Here is a 22,866-nt window from a genome sequence, read left to right as displayed (position 1 = left end):
AAACTGAACAAGAGGGTTACATATCGCTGCTGTTCTAACTTTACAAGAGAAGGCAAAAACTTTCTAAAGTTTCTTTTATTCCAAGTAATTTCTTCCACAGTTTGAATGCTAGCTGCTGAAAATTGAGATGCCTGGTTTTGAAATGACAGCATTAATGTTTGCAAGTCTTCTAAGCACAGGGTTGTCTCATCCAGCAAATATCAAAAGCCCAAAGCCAGTTTCATATACCAGTGGTTTTCCCTTTTGTCAACAACCTTTTCGTCCTTTTTGAGTCGTTGAAGTAAGGTGACATCAAATATGCCAGATACGCTGTCCTCTCCATTATAACCAGTTATGGCCTATATGTGCCTGTCTGTTTGTACCAGGATCCGTTTACACTAATAAGATCATTTTTATTACAGCTCTGTACAGTCAAATCTTTTTTGCAGTAAAAAAATAACTGCACTGAAGCAGAAAACCACAAATCTGTCAGTTCTGCTCTTCCACCTCTTTGTGTTGTTTATTTTGTCTTTTTCTGCCCTGCTTTTGTTCAGGTGAGTTCTTCCTAAAGAACCTGCTGAAAAACAGGAAGATGGAAGAAACATCGGAATGAAGATCAAACTGGTCTCCCTCCATATCTTTTTCTTCTCTCTGTCAGTAAATCTTACAGCACGACATGACATTTATACTCCTTTAGCTGCTTAATCCATTCTTTCCTTGGGGGAAGCCTCTATTGATAGAACATTTAAATAAGTGTCATTTGGCAGTAATGAACTGTGGGTAATGTAGTCTTCTGGTGCCGAAAAAGTAGAAGAGAGGCATTGAACAACTGTGGAGTGGAGAACTTGTTGACTGAACTTGCTGTATATATCAAGCGAGTTTCATTAGACTTATCTGTTAAAAGGTGGAAACATACTTGTGTCTTCTTAGTGGAGTAGCACAAGGAACACAAGCAACAATATCTACTTATGCAATAAGTACATATTTAATAAATAGTTAAAAAGTAAACAAAGGCGTTCAGAGTGATTTGATATGAATTGCTCCATTCTAGAGAAACGGTCAGAACTGTTCAGTGGTAGTGATGCAAACCAGACATCTGAAGCCTTTAATGCCTCTTAGAGCTTCACAGAAAGGTTGTGAAAACACTACCTGATGTCTCAAACATTATGAAAACATAGTTTGGTAAAAAATCCATTGAGAGGTATATACAGAACTTCGTAAGGCAAAATGGCCCCCCAAAACATTTTTTTGTTCTTATTCATCACTTATTTACCATCAACTTTTCAAATAAAAACATAGGTTTAGGTGGTACTTGAAGTTGGTTTATTTGTGGTTTTAGTAAAACTAAATGCCTTTATCTGTGTTATAGACATTGAGACTTCTGGTTCTTATTATTACCACTCTAAAGAAACAAATATCCACAGATTTGTAATCTACAATGAACCATTTCAAAATCACATCACTCTGAAAAAAATTTGGTGGTGGAATTAAAGACAATAACAAATTAATATTTGAAATAATGAAGAGGCAAAGACCATGTTAACACAGTGTAATTGTGCAAATTAAATAATTGCAAAAGTTTCTAATGTATTAAACAGTTAATAAAATGTTTTTCATTTTTGAAAAATAAGACAGGGGTATCATTTATTCCTTTATTTAAGAAATAAAGTTTTACATTAGTGTTACAAATCTATACAGTATGAGAATTTATGAGCATTTTTTTAACACTGATCTCAAATGACACAGTTATGTAATGACTGACTAGAATCTTCTTAAGCTTGATCGTGTTCAATTAAACCCCATCACACATGAGACACAAACATCTTTCATCTTTCTTTCTTTGACAAATGAAGTTGCATGTAAATCACAACTAGTTTTTTTTTTCTAAAATTGATGTCAAATTATTTTAAATAGAACTCCAGAAACTGGAGGAGGCATCAATTTGGCATGAGTAAGTACACTACTTGGAATGTATTTAGAGTATTGGGACACAGCCAATAATAAAAACAGCCTGACCAAACTAATGTGGCCAACAGTGAATGGATAACGCTGGGCGACAATCACTGCCATCGTTTCCTTCTTGATGGCTGTTCACTTTCATGCAGCGTTGGCAACATTAGCTTTTTGACTCAACTAATCTTTTAAACACAATTTATACCAGACTTCTCTTCACATACGCTACATAGCATTTCCCCATTATAAAAAAAGCCTGTCTGAAAAAAAGACACTAAATATAGCATGTGGTCTATAATGAATGTGAAACAGCATGATAAAAAGAATACAGATTAGAAATGGACAGAATTCAGTCTAAACACAAGACAAAACATCCTTTTTGTCAGTGCAACAGTGTTTAATGGTCACGTTATTTATTCTCCTCCTCCAAGACTTACTTAGTTCCACTGAGTACTAGAAAAAAAAAACTAAACATCATTTGGAAACTTAATTGATCAACTGCATTTTTACTGACAAGGGAGAAGACTGGAAAAGTCTTGGTTTACAAAAGGATGGCTCATCTGCTTTGAACAGGATTTGGCTGATAAGGGTGATGGATCCAGTGCAGTCAAACCATACATGTGACGTGAACATGGGGAATTGACTTTTATGAGAGATTGACTACACACTGAAAATTTGGGAACATTCTGGCAAATGTGTGAACATTTCAGACTTCGGCTCTCTTTACCAGACATTCATCTAAGGTAAAGAAAGTGCATGTATGGTGTAATGTGTCTGTGCGCCTTAAGCTTTGGATTTCTTGTTGGGCGGTTCATTGAGGGTGATTCTGGGTACTCCACCAGAGGGTGTGAAGGGAAGCCTAGTTGTCACTTTCTTACCAATGGTCTCAATCTACACACAAAGAACAAGAGTTAGGAGACACCACCGTGAAACTGCACTTAGAGAGAAAAGCAGATAGAACCATGCACTCACCTGGAAACCAAGGCTCTGTAGTTGAGGGTGCAGATGGTCCAGGACGCGGCGGCCATCAAATATGAACGCTGGCTTCAGCATCTGGTTATGTATCTTCTCATAATCCAGATCCTTAAACAAAACCACCATGGCAATATACACACAACGTTAATAAGCTACGGTATAAACATATATATATTAAATATAAAAGACAATTTAACAAAGCTCTTAAACTGGGCCACACAAAGTACCTGAAGATTAGGGCAGCACCAAACAACATACTAAAAACTACTGGTTAAGCTTAGCCTTATGTTTCTTTTCTGAAGCAGTTTTGTCTGATGTACGAGAGACAGGATTTTACTCATGTGTTTTTCTTAGGAAGCAAATCTGTTTATGTCTGAAAAATGTCAGCGTTTTTAGTTATATCTGCCTGCCACAACAAGCACCTTCAACCAGCTCAGCTCAACAACTGTAGTCAAATTTCTAGATCTCTGTTAGGTACAATAACTTTGGTATTGATATAGGTTATCACCTATATCACTGAAAAGTATGTTCATGTGTAGGAAAACTTGTCTTGCTATGGTTTACATGAAATAAATCACACAATCAACAAATATTTTAATATATTACTGATTAAAAAAAAATCACCACGTTTTAAATGCCCAAGACATGTAATGAAATGATCATTAAAAAAAAGGTCAACACAATGCTAACTGCATTATTATTTGCAGTTAGGAATGTAGCTAAGAACCCTAGAGTGCCACATCTCGGGCTAGGCAATTCATCTAAAAGTATGTTCATGTACTGTCCCCTTAAAAACTCTGCCACGTCCAGTCTGTGACAGCTAAAGCTTTGTTCTCACAGCAGGTAAATGTGGCCCAAATCTGATTTTCTCACCAAATCAGTCTGAAAAGATCAGCTGACCTAAACTGACCTGCACAAAACAATGCGTAACAATGCTTCACGTGGCTCATCCAGAGGTGTAAACAATCAGGGCTATGAACGAATGCCAGTCGCTCCCGGAGCTTTCAACTTCATCTTCACCAGCGTCAGAGGGGCCATCACATCGCCACCGGGCTCATCAGCCAGAATGTTCTGACTTCGTGTCCTCAGATTCTTTCAACTTTGCTTTCAGACTCTTAACTGTCCTTGGACGCTGCAGTTTATTTCTCCTATGGCCGTGTTCGGCCACTTCTTTCAAAATCTCATCAAACACAGAGGTGTTTTGGATAAGTCCATTCTATGTTTTGTACAGAAATATCACCCCAAATGTTTATGATGTCTCAGCAGTGCGAAATTATGATGAATGTCAAGCTCGCTTGATAAGCTATATGAATACCGATCTGGCTGTTGAGACGATTTACATTAAGATATGCAGAGCATATTTATAGTATAAACCTTGTCAGTAAACTATGGGGGGGGGGGGGGGGGGAATCATTCACTAATCAAAATTGAGGTAAAATATTCAATTACTCGTGATATTGTTTTGAGGTCATATCGCCCAGCACTAGCCACAACCTTCACCAAGAGCTGTGAAGCTACTCAAACATAAATATACAGCATGGAACAAACTACTAATACGTGCTCTGTACCACCATAAAAATGGCAAATACTGTGCAGTAATATTAAATTATGATGAACATGTCATGCCTATCAGTATATAACAGTGTTTAATGTGGAAACCTTTTAGTACCCTTTGTTTATATATAGCCCAGATATGTGATTTTCTATCATGTGTTAACAGTGGTGGTGTTATTTCACACTGGGTTCAAAATTACTTGGATAACATCTACAGACTTTTAACAAACCACGCTTGTTACAGTATCGTGTAAATAGTGTGGGAGTGTGCAGGAGTTTGCCAAAGTGGAGCTGATTGGCTCATTTTTAAAAAAGCTCTAGTGAGACTACAACTTGTTTGACTAAATTGTAGTGATGGCATTTTAACGTGTCCATGATAGCAGTACAGTGCAAGTTTGATGTGGTGGTACATTGAAATACATATTAATACTGAACACAAAACCAGCAGAATACAATCTACAGGTAACGATAAAATGAATAAACAGCCAGGATAATGTATGTCCCTAGTATTGTATGGGCAATTTGTGCATGCGTACCTTAAACATGTCCCACTCTGTGCAGATAACAAGTGCATGTGCACTTTTACATGCTTCATAAGGGTCAGATGTAACAGTAACCAGCTCCAATACTGAGAAAAGATCAGAAGATACAGTTACATACACTTATCAGGACTTCTGTCCCAAATTCTAAGATGGCACTGGTGTCATAACAATCTCAAACAGGAAGGGCACAGTATTTACACATGGACATAGCCAGAATTCAAGCCCACCTCTTTGAGGGTTGTCTCCAGAGATGCTGGGCTGGGACAGGTCCTGTATGATCTGCTCTTTGAGTACTTTGGGGTCATAGATGTGCAAATTTGCTCCCTCATCCATCAGATATTTAGAGATGTAGATACTGGATGACTCTCTAAAAGTTACAGCATGGTATGTCAATATAAAGAGATGGAAACAAAGGCTTTTCATATAGCAGCACTTGTTATGCATTCATCGTCATTTTTTGTATTAAAATCAAGTTGCTTAATATTGTTTTGCAATAATGAACGATGTTAGTCTTGAAGTTTTAAACCATCACAATAACAATTACTGTGGTCAGGAAGAACTGCCACAGCAAATCACACACACACACACACACACACACAATCTGAACAAAAAAAAATAATAAATCACCTTTTTGCACTACCAACCACTTCAGCAATAATGCTAATTTCTGCTAGCCTGTCCATTGGGCTTTCTGTGTTATATTAGCACCAAGCTAACGATAGTGAATTTTTACTTTTCCCTCACTTAATATAACAAATAAAACAGTTGATTTCATTGAACCGTATGCTCAAACTTTGCACTTCTTCCAAGAGCAGGAGTCTTTGCAGGGCTTGTGTTTGTGATGTGTAAATGTTTCTTTCTATGGGTTTTGGTATTGATATTTATCGTTTACATTAGTAAGTACATTATTGCTTATTTAACAAGCTCATGTATAATAAAGCTTTTTTAGTCAGTATTTTCGACTGTTTTCTTTAAGCTGGTCTAGAGTCTCCATCATACTTAAATTTTTTTCCCCCAAACCTGTACTAAGGTTTGAGTGTTCTCAAACTGGCAGGGGTGTCCTTGCTCAGGCATTTTTCCAACCTAACCTCATTCTGCAGCTGTTGTAATATACAATCATTTTCCTGGATTTAGAACAGGACATAAAAACAGGTTCCTTGAATATCTGGAGTATTCTGGAGTATGGTCCAGAATCTTGTGAAAGTACTGAACCTCCTTAAAAGTACAAAGGAGCTTCTTCCCACAAGCCATCACTCTCTTGAACAGTTAAAATATTACACAAAATAATTTCAGCTTCAACTGCACTTCTACATATACTGGTATATAGTGTCAAGTTCAACTCCATCCTCTGGAACTGCCGTCTCAAACCAGTGTTTATTCTAGCATCTTACCGACCTGCCATATTACCTCACTTATCTGACCGTCACCTCATTGACCCCTTTCTCTGCCACTCAGCACTTTAAGTTTAGACTTACTCTGAACTGTAAGGCTTACAGGTATGACTGTGTGTGTGCCTGAGTGAGTGATGGTAGGAATGCAGGGTTTATTTTATTTTGTTATATTTATTTTATTCCCTACATGTGAATGTCTGTCTGATACTGTGCAATGTGAGCTCCTGTAACCAAAACCAAATTCCTTGTATGTGTAGCATACCTGGCCAATAAAGCTTGATTCTGATTCTGAAGTAGGGCTGGTGTCAAAATTGAATACTTTTATGGTACTGGGCAAACTGCTTCATTACTACAGAGTATCTAAACATTCCACATTATTCCAAACCAAATTACAGTGGTATGCAAAAGTTTGGGCACCCCTGATAATTTTCATGATTTGCCTTTATAAATCATTGGTTGTTCGGATCAGCAATTTCAGTTAAATGTCATATAGCAGACGAACACAGTGATATTTGAGAAGTGAAATGAGGTTTATAGAATTCACAGAAAGTGTACAATAATTATTTAAACAATTAGGCAGGTGCATAAGTTTGGGCACCCCAACAGAAAAATGACATCAATATTTAGTAGATCCTCCTTTTGCCGAAATAACAGCCACTAAACGCTTCCTATAGCTTTAAATGAGAGTCTGGATTCAGGTTGAAGGTATTTTGGACCATTCTTCTTTACAAAACATCTCCAGTTCAGTCGGGTTTGATGGTTTCCGAGCATGGACAGCCCGCTTTAAATCACACCACAGATTTTCAATAATATTCAGCTCTGGGGACTGAGATGGCCATTCCAGAACGTTGTACTTGTTCCTCTGCATGAATGCCTTAGTAGATTTTAAGCAGTGTTTAGGGTCGTTGTCTTGAAGTATCCAGCCCCGGTGCAACGTCAACTTTGTCACTGATTCGTGAACATCGTTCTCAAGAATCTGCTGATATTGACTGGAATCCATGCGACCCTCAACTTTAACAAGATTCCCAGTACCTGCACTGGCCACACAGCCCCACAGCCCCACAGCATGATGGAACCACCACCAAATTTTACCTTGGGTAGCAAGTGTTTGTCTTGGAATGCTGTGTTCTTTTTCCGCCATGCATACCACCCCTTGTTGTGTCCAAATAACTCAATTTTAGTTTCATCAGTCCACAGCACCTTATTCCAAATGTGCTTTAGCATACCTCAAGCGACTCTGTTTGTGGCGTGTGCGCAGAAAAGGCTTCTTGTGCATTACTCTCCCATACAGGCTCTACTTGTGCAAAGTGCGCTTATTAGTTGAACGATGCACGGTGATACCATCTGCAGCAAGATGATGTAGGTCTTTGGAGCTGGTCTGTGAGTTGACTATGACTGTTCGCACCATCCTTCACCTCTGCCAATCTGAAATTTTTCTTGGCCTGCCACTTAACTAGAACTGGGCCTTAACTAGAACTGTGCCTGTGGTTTTTTCACAAATTTTGTGTTCCAATAATTAGTGCTAAAGGTATTCAAATCAATAAAACGACTTATTGACTTATTATGCACCTGCCTAATTTTGTTTAAATAATTATTGCACACTTTCTGTAAATCCTATTAACTTCATTTCACTTCTCAAATATCACTGTGTTCTTCTGCTATATGATATATTTACCTGAAATTGCTGATCCGAACAACAACAATACCCACCAATACTTAAGCAGTCAGTATGATCAGCATGTGAGCCAATGAGCAGGCTTGTTTTAAAAGTGCAGACGGCTGAAAGCTTGTCTAAATTCAATTTCGTAAGCATGTTATTATAGGCACTTCTTGAATAGCCTACAGTCTGCTGCAGTCAGTAAAAATACCCACTTCCAGCACTTCACATTTATGTCGGCTTTAAGTCATGCCCACTTTAGTAGTACTGGTATTAGTTTTTAATAATTCTGATCCCTAGCTCTACTCAAGAGAGAATTTTTCAGACCATAAATGACACAAATTTCATTCTAATCGATATCCACTTGTGATACAAGGCTGGGACACCACATTTTCTAAATATATTCAAACACAGTGGATATTCAGCTTTTGAAACCACAGCTAAGTCAAGAGCTCATTCAGTTGTTTGTTTTATGAACCAGATAATAAAATGAATCAAAGTCTGTTATGTTGCCCGTTTAACCTACTTTAATATAGGTGGAGCAGTTGCACAGTCATGATTATTTGTCTAAAATCATTCAGGTGGATGAAAAAGCATTTTCCTGTTCAGTCTGGGTAAAGGCTAGGGAAGGAACAGGTGTGTGTCCATAAGGTTAAAGTGTGTAAACTGGCAAGAGTTTTACATATAGGGGAAGTGGGGGGAGAGGAAAAAAAACAAAAAAACAGCAGACCTTTGGACACAGGCAAGTTTACAAAATGTTTACTACCTGTGTGTGTATAAATGAACTGAAAAAGTATATTATGTGTGTTTCAGAGGTAAAGATTAGAGGTGCACTGAAATAAAAACTCTTGGCAGAAACCAAAATTCAGGACACAAGGGGCTGAAACTGAAACCTCATCACAAAAATAAAGTCTCCAAAAAGATCACATTATGTAGGTTGTAGTATGAGTCACAAAACCTGAAGTGTATGACAACAACAAAGTAGTTTGTGATTATTTTTCCATTTGTGATACATCCTTTGTTTCAAAAACTGAGGTGCTAGCAGGGACTTTCCTTTCTGCGTCTGTTTTGCTATATTCTGTGTAGCGGAATGTTGTATTTTTAAGAATTATCAAACTTGCAACCAAGTGGTTTCATGCACTTTGTTTTCGAGCAGAATTTTATTGAGAATTTTTTTGTACATAACGACGTTAATTCCTGCAAAAACTATTGTCGTATAGGTTTTGGTTGATCAATTAAAAAAAAAGTTGTGGTTGACATATTTACATCTGTAATTTTATGCATGTTTCAACTTGTACTTTTGGCTTCCCTGATTTCCCCATAACCTACATAAAGGACTTTTTTTTTTTTTTTTTTTAAATCCCGATCAAAACTTGTTATGCAAGAGATCCCATTTCGGTGCCATATGGAGGTGTGTGAGCACTTTCCATTCATAAAGGCTGTAGTCTTTTCTGAATATTTCTTTCTGTAAGAGCTGCAAAGTGACAGCATACCTTTTATTAACTCTGATCTCCTTTTCAGTCTAGCTCTACCTCTCTGCAATGCTGTTTGCTTTTGCTGTAAGACGCATTTCCAAGAAGAGGGAAAAAAAAAAAAAAAATTTCCACTGTAAAATGTAGCAATTTTTAGGTAATGATCAACAGTTTAATTACATTTAAAAGGAAAAAAGTTTCCACAGCCTACATCACAAAACATCATTAAAACATTATTAAAATTAATTTGGTAGAAACATAGTGACTGTAAAATACTATATAAAAGTTTGTTTTCACTTTATATGAATCGATTGTATTTTTTGTACAATAATTAATAAGTGTAGATTTCAAAATGATGAACTGAAATGATAATGATGAACTGAAACCATTGTTACTAGCCTAGTTCACATATTTTATTGTGTTTATACACATATTGTTACTCGCCTTGAAAACAGTGTTTAAAGATTTAGTTGATACCAATCCACAACAAGATAGGGGTTTATTCCACAAAAGTAGTGTAAAATGGGCTTCAGCTTGATGTTTATCTGAACTCTCACTGTGAGATACAGCTGCATTCTATACCTGCTACGCTAGGCTACATAACTGTCAGGACTAAAAACAATCCGGCCTCCGCCCCAAGTCTGGACGTATGTTATATTACAACTAATTACAACTAATAAGTTAGGTTTTTGTTCTGAATTTATTCTGCTCTCTAATGTAAAAAGGTCGTAAAATTAAAAAGCATTCTGCAAAAGTAAAAGAAAAAGAACGAACAAACTTCAGTCGATGAGTTCTTTTCAGACAGAAGGAAAAGGCCCTCTTTGTTTATTGAGCTTCAGGTGGCAAGATGGTTCCTGCTCAACCAAATGCAAAGATCATCACAAAGCATCCTTTTTATATTCCATTTCGAGGTGAGACCTTCAATGGTTCCTATTTTACGTATTGGTTTAACAAGTCTTTTGGAAACCCTTATTTCCAACCTCTAAGATTTTTTTATTTTTATAATTTTCTCATCTTTTCTAGATCAAGTAAACCTGACCTTCTAAAGGCCTTTAGTTGGGCACTTTCCTCATTAACAGCTAGCTCGTTTTCATATTTTTGCTGTGCAGGCAGTGTTTCTCAGGCCTCCTAAACATCAGGTGCTTTCTGACATCAAAAAATCCCCTTTTATATAATGCACTGCTTGTGCCTGGGTCAGAAGTTCATTCATGTTTCAGATCTGTCTGTCTCAACTATATAACTTTAACTTTATTTCAATCATTTCTAAGTGAATGATTTTTACAAAACTTTTATTAAACTTTGATTCAAGGACATATTTTATCAGAATTTCTCACACAACACTGCACAGCATGTCTTTATACAGCTTACTTAGACACTTTACAGTCATCTACAGCTCCATTTATTACTCTGAAAACTAGTCAAAATCTAATATTTGTTCTTACTTCTTCAAAGCTTTCTGCTAATTGTTAGAAACCTGAGAAGTTCACAAAAAACAGGACTACCATATTAGAATTATTGTCTGCAACCAAATCAGTTTTATTCAAAGAAACTCCCAAACTGTGTGTGCGTGCATGTGTGTACCTGGTGTCTCCAGTGTCCTTTTTGAAAGAGAAGCCTAGCAGAGCGATTTTCTTTCCTGTCACAGTGTTGAAGAGACAGTCAATTATCCTGCATGCAAATCTTTTCCTCTGGTACTCATTCATGTCAATGACCTGCATACACAAAGACACAGAGATGCAGAGATATAAAGCCAATAAAACTGGGAAAGACAAGCCAACAGAAACAGTATAGGATATGCAAAGAATACAATGCTGAAGCCAGTATTAGCATCAAGCTCTTTTTCTGAAGCATCGCGTTATATATCAACATTCAACATCTAAGTATACCCACTGTAAGTGTTCTGTACCTGCTGCCAGTAAGAAGCCACTTCTGGCAGATTCAGTGCTTCACACAGATACACCAAATTCAGCACGTCCTTCTGGAAACAGCTCCCTCCAAAACCTAGCAAACACACACAATTAAAGAACTGTGTTTTAAAACTGAATTTATATCTACATCATTTGCTACATAACAGAATAGTTTGATTGAATAATCACAATTTATAAAAGCCTAACAGATCAAAAATAAATAAATAACAAAGCATCTCAATGACACATTTTTCTCTGCTAGGAATCGCACTGACTATCGCGACAACGGTTCAATTACACTGCTGACCATCTTACTATAAGAATCATAACGTTTTTAGTCTCCCACCACCAGATCATCTGCGCCCTCAATCAAGTCCCAACCTGGAAATTTACTTGACAATTAGTCAGAAGGGGCAAATTATGATAAAATCATTTTGTGTACAGTTACCTTTACTCTAAATGTAGTCAGCCAAGACGTTTATTTTCTGAGGTTTAATTCTTTTGCACTGGAGCTTCGAGGTTAATGTAGCTAACAAGTAATGGAAGCTTATATCCTACAAGTTAACACTGCAAATTGCATGTTTAAAATAATCACATACTGGAATCAAACTATGTTGAGCTGTTTAATAATCTCACCGAAAACATCTGTTGTAGTTTCTGACACAGCAAAAGTGTATTGCATGTGCTTTAAGAGCTTCCCTTAAGTTTGTTATGATTTATGCTTGCAGTCTATATGATGATAAAATGGTGGCTATAATTTTCCATTACTTGTCAGTTACATAGCTCTGCACACAACTTAAGAAGCACACAGCAGATACCAAACATGTAAGGCTGAATAAAAAATATCTATCTGCATTTTTTTCTGACCAATATTACGACTGCAATTTAAATAGTGTTTTTTTTTTTAATCATCAAGAGGACCAGCATACCCATTTCTGGCTTGCGGCTTAAATACTGAAGGTAGTGTGCCAGAATCTCAGTGAGTTATGGTTGTGATGTCACAGCACATGAGTGTATGGTTAATTGTCTCCATGGGGAAAATTCAGCAAAAATCATTTTTGGATGAACTATTGCTTTAATTTATCAGACCAACTGTGAAATCCTGCTTTGGGAAAAGCCTTCACCTTCGAGAACCCCTGGACTAAATCAAATCACTCCCACAAACTCACCAACACTAGCTTTGAGGAACTTGCTGCCAATGCGCTGGTCCATGCCGATAGCTCGGGCCACCTCCTCAACGTCTGCTCCGGTGGACTCGCAAAGAGCAGAGATGGAGTTTATGCTGCTAATACGCTGGGCTAGGAAAGCATTTGCAGCCTGATGCACAAACACAAAACATCAGCACATTTTTCAAAAAGACAACAAACAACTACTCTACATATTTAATTAGTGTTCATTGTTTTGTTCCTAAAATTACGAAGACAAAACACTTCTTTGTCTGTCTTTTTTTGTTTCTCCTACATGTTTTTTTTACTGTGTATTCTAATATAACATATGTAGCTCGGAAACAATTCATTAAAATTACAGAACTGCGTCTTAAATTTAAAAGTTAAAAATTGTAACACACCAGCACAACTATACATGGAAATAGTTGTGAAACCCCAAAAAACAGTATCGTGGAAAAGGTGAAGACTGAAAAAGTAATACAGGACTAACAGTAATATTGTTTTAGGCATTATTCTATTTAAGCGTTAATTAAAATTGTAATTACACTTAATAATGTTATGTCTTTCTTATGGTCATATTTTTGCCAAGTTTTCATCATTACTATGCAAACTTTTCACATTACTGCTCACAGTGTTAAATATTTCTTGTTGCGATGTTCAAACAGTAACAACAGTTAAAATGGCTATACCTAACACATGCACACACTTACCAGTTTAGAGAGCTCGGAGGACCAGGTATTGGTGGTGATGATGCGAGATTTGGGCACCCAGTGCTCGTAAACCTCACACAGTGCTTGGATGGCCTTCTGACCCTCTGTAGTCTCATCTCCACCAATCAGAACGCGGTCTGGCTCCTTCAGGTCCTTCACCGCAGTCCCTTCTGCCAGGAACTCTGGGTTCGAGAGCACCTGTGGGACACAGAGGGATAGCAGACATTGAGATAGATAGAGACATTGAAAGATTTGTGGTATAAATGTTTTGTCTAAGCCATGTTTAAGCCACAAAAAAATCCTGACAGACAGTCGAACACACTTAACATGCAGGCAATCATCATTCATTCGCTTGGGGAAAGGGTCTGGAACAGAACCAAGGTTAGAAAATAAATCATACATTTTAAACAATTTTCACCAGAGATCCTCAATTATCCCCAAATCGTACATAGTGTAGCTTTAATTTTCATTTGTTCCAAGATATTCCATTGGTTTTCAGTGATCCATTTTCACTTTTAACATGTTCTATAAACTAGGGGTCTGCAAATTCAGACCCTGAATCCAGTCCGGACACAAATTGTATAAAAACTGGTAGGTGTGACGTGTGGTCAATCTGTTACTTTAATAGTTTAGTTAACTAAAAGGACCGGCAAATGGATTCAAGGTCTGATTTTGAAGACCTCTGCTATGATGCATCACAGTCTTTACTGATAAGTCCCTTTAGGTTAGGCCTGCAACATTAACACTGTGTGATGGTGCATGAGCTTGGGAGGGGAGTGAGTCTATGCAGTTTAAAAAAAATATCACTGTTACTTAAGAGGAACTTTTAGGACTTGAACTGACTTTGTCAAAAGAATTCTGCAACTAATTAGAAAAAAAATCCCTCGTAATCCCACCACATGCTGATTCTCATGGTTAGACTTCTCCCCTTAATGAGGTAAAGGTTATGAAATGCTGCCCATCAAGAAAAGTCTTATGTATAGAGTCTGTGTATAGAGGAAAAGGCTCTGCACAGTGAACTGGACATGAGGGTACACACTGTAGAGCCTCTTTCACACATGCACTTTTACCCGGTAATCTAATGGTAATTAAAAGAAACGGGGTTAAGTGCGCACATGAACAAGGGTTGAAATCAACAGAAGGTAGACACAGCAATTCAACTGACAAGACCCAGTAAAATACCTGGGAAATTACCGTGACGGCTCATGTGTGAACAGAAAGTGATTACCAAGAAAGTGACGTGTACATTACGGCCAACAAATGGAATGCTTCAGCAGCTCTTTTTTTACCTTACATGTGGAACAGAAAAAAGAAAATCGGGATAAAGCTTTTGTTTTTATGGTTCAGTGTCATGGTATAAAACACTGTTCAAAGGCTGCGTGCGTAAATGACACAAAGCCCAAATACTAACGATAATGTCCCAATAACAACTCCATGTTTTGACTGTGAAAAGAGCTTAACCATGTCTGTAATCACTGTGTCTGCCAACCCAGCACAAAGACAAATCAGGTTTGTCTAGTAACTCTCATTCGCAAGCACTGACAAACATAAAATGAAGACATGCACATGAAATGATACACCATCTGTGTTTAGCTCTTAAAAATTACAGCTACATTAGAGACAAGTTAAAATAGTCTGGCTTATTTGTTAAGTTAATTTTAGTTTACTCAGTTAAAGGCAAATGTGTTATTCATGTATGCAATTTGCACATTGCTAATAGGTACAGTGGGTTGCAAAAGTATTCATACCCCTTGAACTTTTCCATATTTTGTCACATTACAACCACAAACATAAATATATTTCACTGGAATTTAATGTGAAAGACCAACACAAAGTGGTATACAATTGTGAAGTGGAAAGAAAATTATACATGAATCAAAAAATTTTTTACAAATAAAAAACTAATAAGTGCGACGTGCAAAAGTATTCAGCCCCCCTGAGTCAATACTTTGTGGAGCCACCTTTTGCTGCAATTACAGCTGCAAGTCTTTTAGGGTATGTCTCCACCAGCTTTGCACATCTAGTGACTGAAATTCTTGCCCATTCCTCCTTGCAAAACAGCTCAAGCTCAGTCAGATTGGATGGAGAGCGTTTGTGAACAGCAGTTTTGAGATCTTGCCACAAATTCTCAATTGGGTTTAGGTCTGGACTCTGACTGGGCCATTCGAACACATGAATATTCTTTTTTTTAAACCACTCCATTGTAGCTCTGGCTTTACGTTTACGGTCGTTGTCCTGCTGGAAGGTGAACCTCCGCCCCAGTCTCAAATCTTTTGCTGACTCCAACAGGTTTTCTTCCAAGATTGCCCTGTATTTGGCTCCATCCATCTTCCCATCAACTTTGACCAACTTCCCGGTCCCTGCTGAAGAGAAGCACCCCCAGAGCATGATGCTGCCACCACCATATTTGACAGTGGGGATGGTGTTTTCAGAGTGATGTGCAGTGTTATTTCTCCGCCACGCATAGCGTTTTGCATTGTGGCCAAAAAGTTCTATTTTGGTCTCGTCTGACCAAAGCACCTTCTTCCACATGTTTGCTGTGTCCTCAACATGGCTTCTGGCAAACGGGACTTCTTATGGTTTTCTTTTAACAATGGCTTTCTCCTTGCCACTCTTCCATAAAGACCACATTTGTGTAGTGCACGACTAATTGTTGTCCTGTGGACAGTTTCCCCCACCTGAGCTGTGGCTCTCTGCATTTCATCCAGAGTCACCATGGGCCTCTTGGCTGCCTCTCTGATCAGTGATCTCCTTGTTCGGCCTGTAAGTTTAGGTGGACGGCCTTGTCTTGGCAGGTTTACTGTGGTGCCATACTCTTTCCATTTCCGGATGATGGATTGAACAGTGCTCCGTGAGATGTTCAAAGCTTGGGAAATCTTTTTATAACCTAAGCCTGCTTTAAACTTCTCCAAAACCATATTCCTAACCTGTCTGGTGTGTTCTTTGGACTTCATGATGCTGTTTGCTCCCCAATATTCTCTTAACCAACATCTGAGGCCGTCACGGAGCAGCTGTATTTGTACTGAGATTAGATTACACACAGGTGGACCCTTTTGAGTCATTAGCAGTCATCAGGCAACTTCTGAATGCAATTGGTTGCACTCAGGGAAAAGGGGGCTGAATACTTTTGCACGTCGCACTTATTAGTTTTTTATTTGTAAAAAATGTTTTGATTCATGTATAATTTTCTTTCCACTTCACAATTGTATACCACTTTGTGTTGGTCTTTCACATTAAATTCCAGTGAAATATATTTATGTTTGTGGTTGTAATGTGACAAAATATGGAAAAGTTCAAGGGGTATGAATACTTTTGCAACCCACTGTATATACAAGCATCCATTACCTGTTCCACTTGTTTTGCTTGAAAGTTGATCAAATGTTATAAAGAAGCTCTATCTTTCAAATGCTAAATCTTGTGTACATAAGCTTCCCTTACTTGTTAGTTACACTAGCCTTGTAGCTCTAGTGCAAAACTAAGAAGCAAACTTTAGATACCACACATATTTTTTTATCAGGGGAAGAGTCATTTTACTTTCTTGCGATTACTCTGAATCATTTGTAATTTACTGGTTCATGGTCACTGAATTTGTTTATGAAAGCACATTTCAGTGTAAAAGGAAACTGCTCACAACTGTGCTACTTTGTCTTTGACACCACCAAACAAAGAAAACATTTCATTTATTTGTTAAAACATTTACTTTTTATAAACTGGAGAAAGTTTAAATATAGATTAGAGCTGGGCAATATGACAGTATTTTTTTTTTTTTTTACCTGATTTTCTCCCCAATTTAGTTGTTTCCAATTCCATCCGCTACTTACCCAATCACACGATGCTACCAACGCTAGGAGGGTGAGGCTAGCACAGGCTTCCTCCAAGACCTGGGAAACCAATCACCGCTTCTTTTTGAGCTGCCGCTCACGCAACATCATTGGGCAGCGGAACGCGCTCGGAGGAAAGCGCCAACCTCCAGATCTGTTACGTCAGCTAACAGACGCCTGCGCTGGCTAGCATCGCACTGAGTAATGGGAGGAGAAGGGCGGTCATCCTACCCACCCAGAGAGCGAGGCCAATTGTGCTCTCTTGGACTCCCGGCTACGGATGGCTGTAGCATCAGCAGGGATCGAACTCGCAATCTCCTGATGACAGGGCCAACGCTTAGACGGTTGCGCCACTCGGGAGCCCCCAGTATGACAGTATTTACTGTTACCATAAATTACATGACAGTATGTCACAGCACGCTTTTCTTAGCAATTCTGTGAATACTGTTCGTACTATTTTTCATTTCCCAAATGCATGTTTGTTTAAAGAGAGCATAATATGTACCGTTAAATTGGAGTGCGACACAGTGTGTGAAATGTTACATACAAATTAGATTCAAAGTTATAGTATTTTTAATCTGGCATAACTTTATCTGTTCTAACTTACCAGATGTCTGAAATACTAAATATCGGGACACGTGTGTATTCTCTTTTGCCATATTGCTCTCCTCTAATGGCTCTATATTTTCACTTTTAACTTAGCAATATTTTAACAAAATACTCTTTTACTCAAACAAATTTCCCTGCATGTTTCTCAGTGAAGGCAAAAATTGTGCAAATTAGACTTTTTATAGGAGTGTAACAATGCAATGTATTGTATTGTTCAATCACTTTGATTCACACAGGTATCAAACAATACATTCAATTGACTGAAGCAAGTAAGTACTTGGTTTAATACTGATTATACTGCATGAGGCATTAAGAAGCAAACTGATGGCAAACCCTCCCTCACCTGAAAATAATTCTTCTTTACCTCAATATTATGAAGATGGGTGTAAAAGCACACTCCTTTCAACCGTATATTTGCTCAGGGATAATATTGTTTATGACTAGTGCATTACTATAAAATGTTCTTTTATAATGTTGATTACTCTCAAACAGAAAATAGAAGATTCAAATTTACATAAAGCAGATATTTAGTCACTCCTTTCTAGATCATAGGATATATCGAATTGAGACACCACCGCTTTGTACTGAATCAAATAATATATATATTTTTTTATCATTACCCTCAATTTTTTGGCTAAATTGTCACTGTGAGTAAACAATTCTAACACAAACGCACAAACACTCACTTGCAGGTTAAGGCTAGGTTTGGTGTTGGCATCAAAGATCCTGCGGATGCTCTCAGCTGCTCGGACCGGCACGGTGCTTTTCTCTGTCACAATCTTATAACCATCAGAGACCTCCACAATTCTTCGTGCACACGCCTCAATGAACTTCAGGTCAGCAGCTCGGCCCTTACCCATCCCGTAGGTCTTAGTAGGGGTGTTAACCTGTAAAGCAGTAGAATGGCTTTGAAACCAACACACCCTAAGGCTGAATGATATATCAGTTGACTGGTAAAATCAACCAATACTGATGCTTCACAAATTTATTGATGGCTTTTATCTCACTGAAAGCACTGATATCATTTTGGTATTACTGTTGTACATCTCTTTGTATTAACACATATAATGTATCCAAACCCAACCTGTAACATTATGATTACATGTTATAAGAAATTTTATATTAGTATTGGTGACAACATTTTCTATCACAGTAAATCCTACTTGCAACTTCTCATATAAAAATAATTCCACCAAGGAGTTCTGCATTCGTAACTTACAGAGATGAAGACCAGGTCTGCTTCTTTAATGGCAGAATCAATGTCGGTGGAAAAAAAGAGGTTCTTGCCACGGCACGACAACACCACCTCATCCAGACCTGGCTGCACAGTGACCAGAGGACGGGGAAGTGGGGAGAGGGGCCAAAACAGAGAGGCTGTTGTTAGAGGCACTGCATATAGCCAATGTAACAACAATAATCCTTGTGCTGCTGTTACGGACAGACAGACAGACAAACAGACAGACAGATGGATGGATGGATATATTTTCTTTATTCCGGAAAGGAATTTTAGGTGCTACAGTAACAAAATAGACTGGCAATATGTAAACATAATTAAAACATTTCTCAACAAAACAATATTTGATACTGTTATGAATGAACAAGGGAAATAAAGATGCACTAATAACATATTTTTAGATGCCTCTTATGGACCTCATAGATCTGGCTTGTCTCCTCAGTTCCCCAACGTTTAGAGTGTGTTGTTAAAAAGAGAAGATGAATCTTACGGGGCCAAGATTTTCACCCACCTTCACACGTATAAATGTGATGTGACAATAAATGCAATTTTCATTTGATACAACACAGTGATATGCTCTGTCCCAACTACTTTGTTACATGTTGCTGGCATCAAATTCAAAACTATTTTTTTAGTTTCATCCTTTGATATATTGTCCTTGTACAATTTTCAAGAGTAATTGAGTTTAAATGACTTGTTTTTATTTAAATTCTGTCCCAATTATTTGGAAACAGGGTTGTAGTTCAGCTCTGTAACCTCTAGAGGTTTGTGTAACTTTTCACATATTTTGAGTCATGTACCTGTTGGTAGTGCCTCAATTAAAAATGGCCCATTTGTGTTTAGTACTTTTTGAAGAAAATATATAAAACTGGAATCTTTACTCAAAGTATCGCAAAAGAAAAGGCATCGTGTGGCATCTCTACTAATAAACTGCTATTATTTATCCATTTGCCACTACTATGAACGTATGCTAGCAACTATGCAGGTGTTTACTGACAACAAAAATACACATTGTGTACACACAATTATAGATACAGTTAAACATACTACAAATACGGGAAGTGCAAATACATCTTTGCCAAAACACAGAACACAACACAGAAGATAATGTTAAAACAATATATTCACATTTATTGGTGTATATGTGCACAACAACAACTGCTAGTATAGTATAAATAAGTGATGTGCCTATAATTTGGTAACATAACCCTATACTACAAATTATATTACCCCCCCCCCCTTCAATAAGCAGTAGTATAAATATTACTAACTTTCTGCCATTTAGCACTTGCCTTCTATTGTTGGTCTATTGCCACTTGTAAGTCCTTTACATGTGTAGCTCATTATGAATAAATGGATAAAATACCTCATAAATAGGAAGAGTGTCCGAGTTCCAGGCTTTGATTCGGGCCTCGTTTACATCCACCACCGTCACTTTAATCTCAGGACACATGCTAGCAATTACGCTGCATGTCGGCCCACCAACGTATCCAGCACCTATACAGCATATTTTTCTAATCTGAAACATCTTTAAAAGAGGAGAGAGAAGACCAATGAGTGCCTTTAAATTGAAGCACATTTATGAAGGTGGGCAATATGACAACTGCATGCATCAACTAATAACAAGTATAGACCAATTACTGAGAGCCTGTAAACCACTAAATTCAGTGTATAATAACCGCATAAACTGCATAATAATAAATAGGATTGGACTGTTGGGCTGTTATGACATCGTTTTTTTAACTAATTGTTTGTTTTTTTTTCCCCCTATTGTTTCTTCTTAAAAATATTATTTTGGGAACATTTAATAAACAAGGCACTACAGTTTTGATGGTGCAGTGTGTTCAGCTATTACATAAGCCTCCAAAAAAGTAAGCGTCAAAAGTCTTGTATAAATCATGAAAACATCTTTAAGTATTTTGGTTTAAAATTTTTGCTGCATCACCAACCCTTACACACGAGATGTAAGCAGAATGACTAAAAGGCCACATTCTTGAGCTGATGAATTACTCTTATTGGTAGGTTTGTTTCAATGATCTATAGCAAAAAGGAACAGACCCTTCCTTTGATCCAAAGCAGATGTTTCCAACTGTGGCCTGATTCAAGGTGAATGTCCACAATGGTGGGAGGACTTGGGAGTGGTCATTATATTACTAAACTCCTCTCATACACTGATGACCCAGTGGGCCCTGATGACCAAGCTCCTATGTAAGCCATTAATTAAAGATGACTAAACTTGAATTGAGAAACTAAGCAACCCAACGAACTATCAATGAAACAGAACCAGCCTCAGATTATACAGCATAAGCCTCAATTCACCTTGTACACCTCAAAACACTTAAAAAAGAAAAACCAAAATACTCACTGCTCATGCTAAAGACTGATTTGCTGGAGTGGTGCTAACTGGACATTTAGCTAAGTTCAGTAACTTCAGCGCTGACTGACTTGTTGAATAACTGGAGTCATTCATTACTTTCATCAACAGAGTTTGTCAAGAAAAGCTAAGTGCCTTTCAGTGTTCAGCAGGCATGGAAATTCCTGTGGGTTGGATGTAGTTAAGTTAAAAACAGGCAAGCTAAAATAAAACTGGGTATATTTGTGATCTAATGATTTTATGACAGCACTGTATTGAAATAAATATTTTTCAGTCAAAATTTAAAACTGCATGACCAGTGCACCCCTTGGTCTGTTCTGAGGGTCTCATTTACTTGGTCAGTGATCAAATTTAGGCCTGTGAATGTATCCTATCTAAAGAACCTCGTATCTCCAAAATGGTAATTACGGGAGAAGGAAAAAACTTCCTTTACTTTTAATGGAAGTCAATGGAACCAGACGTCTTTCCAAGTCATTTTAAGTTAAATGATACTTTTTAAATCCCACAAACAGGGAAATTCCACCTCCACATTTAACCCATCCGTGAAACGAAACACCACATACACACTAGTGAGTGAATACATACACACACACTAGGGGGCAGTGAGCACACTTGTCCGGAGTGGTGGGCAGCGCTATCCACGGCGCCCGGGGAGCAGTTGGGGGTTAGGTGTCTGGACTGTCAGCTCTGGGAATCGAACCGGCAACCTTCCGGTTACAGGGCCAGTTCCCTAAACTCCAGCCCACGACTGCTGGGTGTTTCTTTTAGCCCGTTTATCATGAAATTTACACAGCGAAAAGGGTAATAGGCATTTTCAGACTAGGTCAAAAACTGAAAAATGCTTAAATGTCTTATAAGAGTATTTGAGCATATTCAAGAAAACACCTAAACAGGCCATTTGGTAAGTAGTACTTAAACTAAAACATCGTACATTTTTTATTGTATATAATTGTACAAAAGTAATTGCCTTCTTTTGCCATCGAAGCTAAAATACCGAAAATCGTCATGAATTTTGATCATCGAAAATCGTACTGTACTTCAAAACATAACGCTAATTATCGTCACACCCTTGATGTATAGCGCTCGTCTGGACCTACCAAGAGAACTGGTCGAGCTGCCCTATCGAAGTTTAACATGTTCATCGTTAATTAAGCTCACTCCTCACTAGCTAAATAACTCACACACCAGGTTAGTCAGCCCAGAGAACACCGGAGGGACGCGAGCTTCCTACCTTTCTTGAAAATAAAGTTGAGGGAATTAGATCCACGTCAAAGCAAGCAGGGGCTGGGGCAGCTGAGTCCAGTAAGCCGGAGCCACACGCCGAACTAAAGGGACTCTGACAAGCCTACAAGAGCTCACTCACAGCCCGCTTTCCCTGAATGAATAAAACTACTATGATACCGTCAACTCTCTCCACCTCCCTCACTCTCACCCTCACACTCACTCACTCACTCACACACACACACACTCACTCACTCACTCACTCACTCACTCTCTCACTCACCCACCCACCTGGCAGACA

General features: G+C 38.0%; 2 protein-coding genes across 2 annotated transcripts in view; one reads left to right on the top strand and one right to left on the bottom strand.

Moving 5' to 3' along the window:
• The window catches only part of lias (lipoic acid synthetase), a 12,743-nt gene extending 10,944 nt beyond the window's left edge, over positions 1-1,799 (top strand). The window contains exon 11 of the mRNA XM_017715030.2: positions 534-1,799. Coding sequence (XP_017570519.1) covers positions 534-592 — 59 coding nt within the window. The 3' untranslated portion in view covers positions 593-1,799. The remainder of the gene's footprint in view (positions 1-533) is intronic.
• ugdh (UDP-glucose 6-dehydrogenase) lies at positions 1,618-22,866 on the bottom strand. The gene is made up of 12 exons (XM_017715029.2): positions 22,576-22,866; positions 20,337-20,498; positions 18,956-19,057; positions 18,423-18,623; positions 13,307-13,504; positions 12,600-12,747; positions 11,430-11,524; positions 11,105-11,235; positions 5,231-5,370; positions 4,998-5,089; positions 2,905-3,015; positions 1,618-2,823 (listed from the first exon to the last, which is right to left on the bottom strand). Exons 2-12 carry the CDS (start codon positions 20,496-20,498, stop codon positions 2,716-2,718), a joined length of 1,488 nt encoding a protein of 495 aa, XP_017570518.1. The 5' UTR covers positions 22,576-22,866; the 3' UTR covers positions 1,618-2,715.

Source organism: Pygocentrus nattereri, chromosome 22, assembly GCF_015220715.1.
Source record: "Pygocentrus nattereri isolate fPygNat1 chromosome 22, fPygNat1.pri, whole genome shotgun sequence".
In the NCBI taxonomy this organism is placed as follows: Eukaryota; Metazoa; Chordata; class Actinopteri; order Characiformes; family Serrasalmidae; genus Pygocentrus; species Pygocentrus nattereri.
Note: the sequence above shows the minus strand (reverse complement) of the source record. Positions and strands in the feature narration are given on the sequence as shown.

Bases quoted from the DNA above. Each gene is read 5' to 3' on its own strand.
- ugdh (XM_017715029.2), bottom strand. From the start codon at position 20,498: ATGTTTCAGATTAGAAAAATATGCTGTATAGGTGCTGGATACGTTGGT. The intron at 11,236-11,429 runs GTACAGAACACT...TTGTGTATGCAG, and splicing joins TGGCTTCTTACTGGCAGCAG to GTCATTGACATGAATGAGTA. The intron at 5,371-11,104 runs GTACACACATGC...TGTAACTTTTAG, and splicing joins AAGGACACTGGAGACACCAG to AGAGTCATCCAGTATCTACA.